This window comes from Maniola jurtina, chromosome 26 (assembly GCF_905333055.1).
Source record: "Maniola jurtina chromosome 26, ilManJurt1.1, whole genome shotgun sequence".
Lineage (NCBI taxonomy): Eukaryota > Metazoa > Arthropoda > Insecta > Lepidoptera > Nymphalidae > Maniola > Maniola jurtina.
Window position 1 is genome coordinate 7,052,971 of NC_060054.1, and position 11,848 is coordinate 7,064,818.

Consider the following 11,848-nt stretch of genomic DNA (forward strand, 5'->3'; position numbering starts at 1 on the left):
AAGAAAATGAAAATTGATAATATTAATATTTCATAATGATAATTTGGTTATTTTAAATAATTTTTGAATCAAAAATTGCGAAACCAGCAGGAATCGAACCTGCGTCTTCTGGGTTCACGCCCGACGCTCTAACCACTAAGCTACGGCATCGCTTACTGCCAGTAACGATAGTGATATGTTCACTCATTACTAAAGCGACTATTACTGCCATCTATTATAACAATAATAAATACCTTTTATTCAGCCAAATTTACAAACACAAACAGGTAGGGCGCCATAGTCCCTGGGGAACCAAGGTGCCGACCAATGTCCATGCTCCCTGGTTCCCGAAGACTCAGCCACCCACTTCTTAAAACTAGCTTAGTATCTATCTTGGCTGAACGGGGCGCTGCCTCAGCTTATTGCTGCAGTCAGTCGAATGCAGCGCTGATTTTCGGGCATGGCCCCCAGTGAGGTTGACACTATTAGCGACACTTTGCAGCTATCGAAACTACTTCCAAAGACCCATATTACAATGCAGATCGCTCATTACACACAAATTTGCAGTTACAATCGTGAAGAGAGTGTTCTATCCGGCAGCGGGGGCTCCAGCGCCGGCTCGGACCATCTAACCGCTAAGGAGCCTGCGGGTATGTTGGTGATATTATACTTGTTTTAGTTTTTTACCCGACTACAGCAAAGCCAAAAGGAAGGGTTATGATTTTAGCAGTTGTAGTGTTTTCAATATGTAATAGAATGGTTTTATACAGTAACAGATTTTGTAAAATGATGAGATGAATAGAGATATTAAAGGATATCAATTTTTATGCATGTCTCACACATCAATTTTTTTTTTGTAGTGTAATTATTATAATGTACTTGAGGGTATTTTCATAATAAATTAGTTGTTGGTCGCCCTGCCTTGTTTTACTACAGCAGTCTATGTATGTATGTTTGTATCCAGATTCTGTGTGTTCCACCGTAGCGCCTAAACTACTATATTTTATGCGAAAAAAATTGACCTAACTGACGTTACATCAAAAAATTGGGGGTTCTCCAAATTTTTTTCGCTATTGTAACGTGTGTATGTCAAATGAAAGAAGAGAAAATTCTAAGTTCACAAATACAAATGTACTACAACATTAAAATATACCAAGTGACAGAAAAACAATGAGGCCGATTCTGTTGTCTTTCTCTAAACTAAATTTAGAGTATCTGCATCTTTTTCTTTTTAGTATTGCTAAAAAAGGACGGAACATGAATTTTACATTTAAAGAATCTAAATTTTAGTGCACGCTACAAATTTAAACAATAGGCTCGGGAATGGCAGCTAAAGTCACGAGGTTTGACAGCTCTAAATTAAATTTAAAACTGTCAAATTGTGTCTGTCCTTTTCAGATTACATTAGTAAGAAGAGGATGCGATTACTCTAAAATTTAGGTATGCTCAGAATCAGTACCAATTTTACTGAAATATTTCAGCCTTTAATGATCGTAGTCGGGTTTTAGTTTTCAACTTTATTATCATTTTGACATTGCAGCAGCGACCCGTGAGAATGAAGTGAAGTCAACATCAAGTGGGTCCGGGGCGAGCGCGGCGGCGGACGGGGGAGGGGGAGGCGCGAGACGGTCTCACTCCCACTCCAGTGGGTCGGACCGAGCTACCGACAGACCCGTGCTCTTCCTCTAACGGTATGCTCTATGATCTATGGTCCTCTAACGGTATGATCTATGGTCCTCTAACGGTATGCTCTATAACCTATAGTCATATCAGCTGTGCATGCACTCATACAAGTCATCCACACACTTGTGTCAATAATTGTGTATGCACTCATTTATTGTCCACACACTCATGTCAATTGTGTATGCACTCATACAAATCGTCCACACACTCATGTCAATTATGTATGCTCTCATACAAATTGTCTACACACTCATGTCAATTGTGCACGCAGACATGTCAATAATCGTCCACACACTCATGTCAATTGTGTATGCACTCATGTCAATAATTGTCTACAGTCTACACACTAATGTCAATTGTGTATGCTCTCATGTCAATAATTGTCTACACACATGTCAATTGTGTATGCACTCATGTTAATAATTGTCTACACACTCATGTCAATTGTGTATGCTCTCATGTCAATAATTGTCCATACTCTCGTGTTAATTATCCACACACTTATGTCAGACTAGAAGATGCCCGCGACTTCGTCCGCGTGGATTTAGGTTTTTTAAAAATCCTGTGGGAACTCTGATTTTTCCGGGATAAAAGTAGTCTAAGTATAACCTTCCCCGGGACATAAGCCAAAAAAAAGCTAGCTGACAGACAGACACACACTTTCGGATTTATAAATTTGTATGGATTGTCCATACACTCCATAAATTATGCATACATTCATATGATTTTTTCTTTGGTTTCAGGACAAAATTCTAGAGTGTCCGTCACTGCCAAATAAAATTATAGGAATTTCGTACGTATTTATGTAATAAGAGCAGTAAGAAATAAACCAATATGGTCGTCGATTGTAACCAAAAGTTGAACCAAATTTAAACCATGTACTATATCTGTATCGTATTGTATACTCAGAGTTATTTATTCATTTATTTATTCAAACATCTTTATTGATTAAGGCTAACTACACAGGTCTGCCCGCGAAATTCAGATTTAATTTGGCTTTTCGCAATTTGTAAACTAATACGACAAAGTAGGCTTATGGCATTTTAATTGTACCAATGGCAGTATCATCTCCACAGATTTATATAAAAATATAGGAAAGAATTTTTTTTTTTAAATTATTAATTATTATTTTTTAACTAATTTAATAAACACCTAAATCACTTAAAATGAAAAATATTTTGTGAAAGGAGATATTTAAATTAGTACAAAAAAAAAAAATATTTCAGTTCTTTTTTCAGGATTTTAACTGATTTAAAAAAGGGAGGATTTTTATTTAACTTTTTCTCTTGTAGTAATTTTTTAAAGTCAATTCTGAGTATCATTGGGGTTTACTAAACAAATTATGATGCAACTTTTTTTTTTGGAAAACATAAGAAATGGGTGGGTTTGAATTTGGTTCAGTTCTTTTGGTATATAAAACGCTATAGGTTTTATAGTTATTGTATACTAGTGATAGCATGTAGTTTTGTCTGTGCCGTATTATATATATAAAGGCTTGGTCACACAGTGCGTGTGCGATTAATGATACAGTCACGAAAAACCAGCCCTTACCTTGTACTTGCGCAGTGGAAGAATTATAGCGATCGATTTGGCGGTACGAGGGAACGCGACAGCGGGGGTGTCTACGCTGCCGCACAGTTGGTTCGTCAGTCAACATTTAGTTTAGTTAGTATGAAAGAACAGTACCCAAGTGCAGATAAATCCCCTCTGTCGTTCAGAAATTGTTTAGTAGTCTTTATGGAAAATTTCCACTACGACTATCATTTTATACTCAAAATACGCATGCATTTTTGAAAATTTAAAGATATAAAGTAAAGCTGTACGCTCACCGGCTTAATTTTTATGCAAGCCTAATTGCGATGTGTGTGATATTGTTGATTTTTTTCATATAACTTTTTTGTCCGTTTTTTTTTAATTGTTTAGTAATTCAAAACGATGTATTTGATTATTGATTGTTTAATTTACTATTCAAATAAAACAAAGTACGCCTAGTGGATATTTTTCAGTACAAAAATTGAATTTCTTTAAATACGTAAAAGTAATATTTTTAATTTTGATACTTATATACTTATCTCAAATTTCCTTAAAGTGTAAAACGTAAAACACTACCAGAAAAATGATAAATATATAATTCTATTTAATTTGATACCTAAACTTAATATATATTATTTTAAAAAAAATATCAAAGCTTTCAAAAGTAGGGATGTAAAAAAGTTGGTGGGCATACAGCTTTATTTTTCAAAATAACTTAATTAATAAAAAAGTGACGTAATTGAACCGATTTTATTATTAATAAATAAATAAATGAACGACGCCAATTATTAGTTTACTAGCAACGCCATATTACATTTATTATTATTAGTTGTAGATTTATTCATAAAAAGTTAAAACTTTCCATCTTTTATACAGAGTGTTTTTATTCATTTGGAATAATATGATACGATTTTAAAACAAAACAACAGTGTTTTAAGAGTTCCGTAACTCAAAAGGAAAAAAACGGAACCGTTAGAGGATCACTTTAAAAACCGGCCAAGTGCGAATCGGACTCGCACAGAATGGGTTCTGTATCATCGTACAAGAAATAACTCTAATTTTTTTTATCTTAGCGGCCATTTTGAATAATAGCGTTTAATATAATATAAATTGTTGCGTCTCATTTGGTTTTAAGATTTCCGCAAACTATTCCAAATAAAAAATCACGCTGTATATAATGCCTTCACACGCGCCATTTTAACTTTGTGTGTCAAATATCATGTCAAAAGTACGATTTTAGTCATTGTTTTACAGGTGAACTGTATTTTTGGCATGACAGTTAAAATGGCGCGTGAGAAATCATTTTGTATGGTCTATACAAAATCGTTTTAAATTTTTATGAACAAATTATATTAGTTTAGTGTAAATTAATAATAATTGTATTCTAGTATTTTGTGAATAGATTAACAATAATGATATTTAACTAATAGGCCCGACGCACTTACAGAGCGGAGCGGAGCGGAGGCGCGTCTTTAAAATAAATTAAACTCGACTTTATTGACTTTGACATATTACCTCCTATATATTTGACATATTATATGAGAGAGGTTCCTCAACGAAATGATAGCCAAAATCCGTTTATAATGTATAAAGAGAACACACTTGACATAATATATTGGCCCTATGATGATTATATTAATTGTGGTTAAAGAATTTATTGTCAAAAGAAATTATACCACTTAATGAGAAATTATAGTAACAAACTATATTTCCTATATTTTAGTTCAATCAACTTTAAATATTATGAAAGAAAAAGTAATGATCAACCCATTGTCGGCCCACTACTGAGTACGGGTCTCTTCTCAGAGTAAGAAGGGTTTAGGTCATAGTCTGCCACGCTGGCCCAATGCGGATTGGCAGACTTCACACGTCTTTGAGAACATGGAGAATTCTCAGGCATGCAGGTTTCCTCGCGATGTTTTCCTTCACCGTTAAAGCAAGTGATATTAAATTGCTTAAAACGCACAAAACTGAATAGAAAAACTAGTATACGATTGCAATTGGTATGGAAAAATGAAAGACTGAAAGGACGTGTCGCCGCTATGCCAAAGTAAATAAAGCTTAGAGTTGTCAAAAAAGACATTCGCCTCCCCTCCACTCCGCTCTGCTAGTGTGCGTTGCGCCTTAGACGACATGTTGTAAGAGTACGCTAGGTAGGTGCTGTAGTATAGTATTTATAAATGGATGGGGTGTCGTTTCGTAGATTCAAATCGAGGTGGAAAAAAACCAGAACAGTTAAAATAATCATGCATTTTTTTGGATATGTATTTATTAAAAAAGTTATTACATTTTGACATGTTATATAACAAAGTTAAACAATATAAACATGTTATATAACCAAATTCCGTATAGCATGTTCTAAAACACGATTGTATAACATTTTCATTGTATTGTAACATGTTGCATAACACACTAGTCTTTAAAAAAACTGATTTTGATATATCAAGCAGTTTTTAAATAATATTAAGTATGGGTATTAATAGTAAGTATTACAAAAATTTATTGATTACAAAAAAAAAATTAATAAAACTGGTAAGAGTATTTTCAATAGACCGACTTCAAAATGTAATGGAAATTCAATTAAAGTCAAATATATACAAAAGGAGAAAGCCAATTTTGATGTTTTTTTGTCTCAATTTGAATCTTTGAAACAAATCTAGAATCGAGTCGGATTTAGTAATTAGATTGAGTATATTTTTCATAATGTAAACAATAGTAATTATTCCGTAAATATATGCCCCCATAGCATAATATTTTGGGGGTATGAGAAATACAAGAAATGGTACATATTTATTAAAAATCAATTTGCATTTTTTTTATATTTTGAATATACAACGATTTGTTATTCTTTTTTATATATACACCTTATATATTATATTTTTTTTATCTTCTATATTAAACTATTTGTTTCGCAACAAAAGTTCATTAAAACGTTTTTTTTAATTCTCTTATTTTATTCAATGACAATATTTTGTGACGAATTTTTTGTTTGACGCATATGAGTATTTTTTAATTATTTAATTTAGTAGGCAGACTATATATTTTTTTTCGTATTTTGCGATATATTTTTTTTAATTTTGCTGCGAATCATTAATTTTTAGTCCCACATTAAAAAGAATCATTAAAATGTATGAGTAATGAATAATAATGTTAAGTAACTAGTGGGCAGCTTTATTAAAAGAATTAGGGCACACTTTAAATTAAAAAAATGAATGTATACGTAGAAATGAGAATGTTTGGAAATAAATTATTGAATGAGGGTAATAATATTATGATAATTAATGTGAATGTATTAAAATATGTATTAGAACTTAGCTAAAAAGTAAAAAAAAGTATTTAATTATGTTTTTTTTTTTAATATTTCGAACTCAAAGTTAGCAATGAACAATGCAAATAGATACATGAGAAATGTTTGATTCTTTACCAACGAAGAACTGAAAATTTAAAACGGTTTTTGAGATTCGTTTTTTAAAAGTTCCTCTTGTTTTTATACAATTTGCACTTTTTTAAAAGCTGCACTTTTATTTGTATTGTCAAATGTCAATTCTTTGTCAAAGCGTTGTGTAAGTAATTAAAAAAAAATAACGAAAACCTTTATATGTTTTTGTTATTGTGATTCAATATCTTAAAAATTCGAAATAAAATCATGCAAAAGTCTTGTTTTGAAGTGAGTTCTCCAAAACAAGTTAGTATTTGTAGTGTCTATGCTCTATAAATCGGTGTAGATTTAAATAAACGAGTATTTATGCGTAACTTTATTTTAAAGATTAGTTATCCGAACATATCAAAATATGCTTTGTTTAAATTAGCAAATTGAATGTAGTCTTAAGCTCTACGCACATTAACACGCACCGTAAGAACCGCCATGTATCTCAACTCATTTTACAATACTGAAAACTCAATATTATTACAAATTAAAATTATAATTAAATACAGCAATTGCAATGATTGCTGTTTCAAGGGTTTAGATTTTTTTAAATCCCCTGTCTGATTTTCTTGGATAAAAAGTAGCCTATATCACTCTCCGGGTATAACTATATCTATGTAACAAGTCTAGAAACCATTGTGGCGTGATTGAACGACAAACCAACACACTTTCAGATTTTTAACATTAGTAGTGATGTTACAAAAGTTAGTATTTCGCTTTTACTCAGTAAGGTGTGTACTAATAAATAATTTTAGTTAAAATGCATCGCGTACGGTTCGTGCGGCGCGCTGCAATGTGCGTTGAGCATTAGTAACAATGTAACCCTTACGTATTGCGCCATATTATTTGTATATGTTTATACAAAATCTATTAGTAATTAATTATGTTACAATTATAAATGAGCGATTGCAGCGTCCACAAAAAAAAGTTTCCAATGTTTTTATTTTTAATAATTATTAATTTGGAAAACATTTGCTGTAAAAAACTGCAGTAAGATCCCATAGAGTTTTACGCGCATTTTTTTTTTTTTATTCAGATACAAGTTGGTCCTTGATTGCAATCTCACCCGGTGGTAAGTGATGATACAGTTTAAGATGGAAGCGGGCTAACCTGGAAGGGGTATGCCAGTTTTTATTAAACCCACACCCTCGCCCCCCCCCCCCCCCCCCCTCTTTGTTTCATACCGGAACGCTAAATCGCTTAGCGGCACGGCTGGCAGGGTGGTAACTAGCCACGACCGAAGCCTCCCACCCTGAAATTATAAAATTCGAAACCCTGCCGGGAATCGAACCCGGGACTCCCACTAATAAGGCCACTCCGCCAGGGATGCTGGCAAGTCATTTTGCTTTGCACGAATTTCTAGTCCCAAAAGTGACGGATTGCTTTCATTTTTATTATACTTGCAAAATGTATTATAACACATGTAACATGATACAATAGTTTTAAATAATAAAATAAGAATTTTATTTTGTCTGTAACAAATAATTTGGACTTGTTATGCAACGTATCCACGTTACTTAGCAATGTTATATTACATCTATAATACAGTACCTAAACATGTTATATAGTTTTATAACATGTTATTTTATGCATTTAAATTTTTAACTCGCAAGCAACAGCAATAATTCAATTCGGTAGTTATAGCCGTGTTAATTATTTGATAATATAACATGTCAAAATTGACCATTGCAATTTGCAGTATCTGTTATGTTCAGGGTCAAACAATGGAAAGGGTGCTGTGATTGCGCCGTAACTGTCAAAGTTTGGTGCTTGTAAGTTGTAACATGTTACAGGTGTTAATTTAACAAATAGTAGTTGTGAGAAGACAGCTAATTCTTCAAAATAGGATTTTTGACGTGACAACGTCTTATAATTCGATAGAGCCGGCTGCACGCACGAAAAAACATGACTCATGCGGCGTTACCTCGCTCTGAGGCGTTCCATGTAAGGCTTGAAGTGCAAGCGAGAGCGCGGAACGAGCGACAAAGAAGCACAATCGGCCTTTGTTGTCACGTTCAACTATCGTCAGTAAACCGACTTTACAGACAACCAATTTTTTTTTTTTGAAGATTTTGTATGACATATTAGCATTTTTTTTTTTGGAAATGTAAATAGATACATTATTTTAAAGACTTCATTTTTATAATACTCATACGGTCACAGAATTGAGCATTTATTATTGTTTTTAAATCGGACGCCATTTTAAAAATGTTTTAAAGCGAGTCTATATTGTTTAACATTAAAAAAAACATTTCATGTTATATAACATGTTATAATTAATTTCCTATTTAACAGTCTTGTCAATATGACTTGACAACACTGTTATATAGAAAATGTCATTGTTATTTACAACTGTTACATAACTAGTACTTTGTGCGTTAAAGAAATGTTTTGATAAAGTGGGGTCAAATTCGGAAGATGGAGTTTAATTCCATGTTATATAAAATAATGTAACAAAACTTACATAGCATGTTACAATAATATAGACTCGTTTTTTTTAAATGGTTACGAAAATCGTTGTGATAGCGGCAGCCTAATATAATTTAAGGTTAATTTTTGTAATGTTTTTTATCTGTATATTTAAAAAATAATTAATTATTTGTTATTTTTGAGATAATTTCGATCAGGCGATGTTTATATAAACGTGTAATTTTTAATAAACAAATAGCAATTTGTAATTATTTTGGTGTTTTATTGTTTAACATTATATTTACAAATCCTTTTACCTTGTATTTTGGCGTCATCTCTCTCTTGTACTTGCGCAGTGAGTGATTTATTGCTCTACTAGAGGATGCCCGCGACTTCGTCCACGTGGATTTAGCTTTTTAAAGATCCCGTGGGAACTGATTGATTTTCCGGGATAAAAAGTTGTCTATTTCAATAACAGAGGCGCAAGCTACCTCAGTACCTTTCATACAAATCGGTCAAGCGGATGAGTTTTCAGGAATCCCGCGGGAACTGTTTGTTTTTCCGGGATAAAAAGTAGCCTATCTCCTTCCACGGAATGTATCCTAAGTCTGTACAAAATTTCATTAAAATCGGTTGAGTGGTTGAGCTGTGAAAGCGTAGCAGACAGACAGACACACTTTCGCATTTATAATATTATATAGTATGGATTAGTATTAAATACTCCTCAATATCGGCATAACGTGTTTTATTTTTCCCTTGGTGGAACATTTTCCCTGGTGGAAATTCCAGGGAAATTTGGAAAAGCTTCGCGAAAACCAAAAGTAACTACATCTACCAGTATAATTTTGAATGTTTATGTTGAAAATAAATACAATCCAATTGAAAATAGAATCCAAACTACTAGTAGTGACGTTATTCGAACTCCGATGTAACTTCCGATTAAAATTTTCCGGAACCGAAGTTGCGAAATCAATCGGAAGTTCCAACCTTTCGGGATCGGATCTCCGTAACAACTCTTACGGCCGAAATTAATAACTTATCTATCTGTAATCACACTAATATTATAAAGGCGAAAAGTGTGTATGTTTGTTACTCCTTCACACAAAAACTACTATACGGATTTGGCTGTTTGGAATGGAGATAGATAATATCCTGGATTAGCACATAGGCTACTTTTTATCCCGGAAAGAGATCCCACGGGATTTCAAAAAAAACCTAAATCCACGCGGGCGAAGTCCCGGGCATCGGCTAGTTTGTCAATAAGTTTCATAGCAACGTTGTTATTTGTGAAGAATTATATGATCTTTTTTGAGAAACATCAAAGTTGCTAAGTTACTTATCGACAGATTAAAGATGATTGAATATTAATTTCGGCCGTAAGTTTGGCAGGACCCCTAACCTTGAGAGTTGAGGTCACCGCATAACGGCTCGGATTCAGATCGGATGCAATGGGTGAAGAGCCCAACTATAGCTATCAGGCTGCTTTTCCACTAGAGATATCGTGCTAAACGGCTGAACCGATTTTCTTGGATTATAGCTAAGAACACTCTCGATCAAGCCACCTTTCAAACAAAAAAACTACTTAAATTAAAATCGGTTCATTAGTTTAAGAGCTACGATGTCACAGACAGATACACACGTCAAACTTATAACACCCCTCTTTTTGGGTCGGGGGTTAAAAATAAGGTCTTGGACTGTAGTAATAAAATGATGTGATTTTGTATGTTTTGTATACCCGTAGTTTATAGGTCTAGAACGACCTACCTTATTACCTAGGTTACCTACCATTATTTACTTGTATACCTACTATTTTCAATAATCGACTTATCGATTGAAATTAAAATAAAAGAAAAGACATACAAATTATTGCATTTATTCCATAATACCATAATTATTTTGTTCCAATACACTGGCATAGTTATACATACAAAAAATAAAAAATAATCACTAGGTATAATAATAATTTTTAATGTATTTTTTGTATAATAAAAGTAACATTGTAATGTATTAAAAATATACGTCGACATTAATTTATCTATTAGGTAATGGATAAGAAAAAAATGGCTCAGAATAGGTAAAAACCGGTGATTCTAGGTCAACGGGAAGTACCCTTTAGGTTTTCTAGACAGACATAACGGACGGACAGACAGACAGACAACAAAGTGATCCTATAAGGGTTCCGTTTTTCCTTTTGAGCTACGGAACCCTAAAAACCAGTCAAATGCGAGTCGTACAAGATAACATTACCTACTTTAAAAAAAATTGCATAGCGGTCATTTTGTTTTTATTATTATTTGTTGATAAAGTGAAAATTTCAACTCTTTACCTATTACGGTTCAGGAGATACAGTCCACTGACAAACAGACGGACGGACGGACCGCAAAGGCTTAGTAACAGGGTCCCGTTGGCACTCTTGGGGTGCGAAAACCTAAAAAAAACTAATTGCATTTGTCACATAAACCTTGATTGCACTAAAATGACATATTTTACTAACCACTTTTTGGACAATAAAATCAAGTAGATTAAGGTGCACGACACGGGTCTGCCCGCGAAATTCAAATTTAATTTGGTTTTTCGCAATTTGTAAACTAATACGACAAAGTAGGCTTATGGCACATTAATTGCGCCAATGGCAGTATCATCCTCACAGGTTTATATAAAAATCTTTACTTGAAAGGGTCCAGTTTAAGAAATTAGTTATAGTATCGACTAATTTGTGAGTAACTCATGCCAAACTCATTATTTTGACTAATTCCTTTAACTTAACACTTTCAAGTAAAGATTTTTATGTAATCCTGTATGCACCTTAATGTAAAG

At 33.1% G+C, this 11,848-nt stretch overlaps 1 protein-coding gene and 1 non-coding gene across 2 annotated transcripts in view; one reads left to right on the forward strand and one right to left on the reverse strand.

Annotated features, from left to right (window-relative positions):
• LOC123878787 (segment polarity protein dishevelled homolog DVL-3) overlaps positions 1–2,650 on the forward strand; it is a 10,528-nt gene extending 7,878 nt beyond the window's left edge. Inside the window, exons 7-9 of the mRNA XM_045926111.1 lie at positions 547–629; positions 1,520–1,670; positions 2,406–2,650. Coding sequence (XP_045782067.1) covers positions 547–629; positions 1,520–1,668 — 232 coding nt within the window. The 3' untranslated portion in view covers positions 1,669–1,670; positions 2,406–2,650. The remainder of the gene's footprint in view (positions 1–546; positions 630–1,519; positions 1,671–2,405) is intronic.
• Positions 79–150, reverse strand: Trnas-uga. The gene has a single exon. It is a non-coding gene; the product is annotated as a tRNA-Ser (tRNA).
• Positions 2,651–11,848: the final 9,198 nt, after the last annotated feature.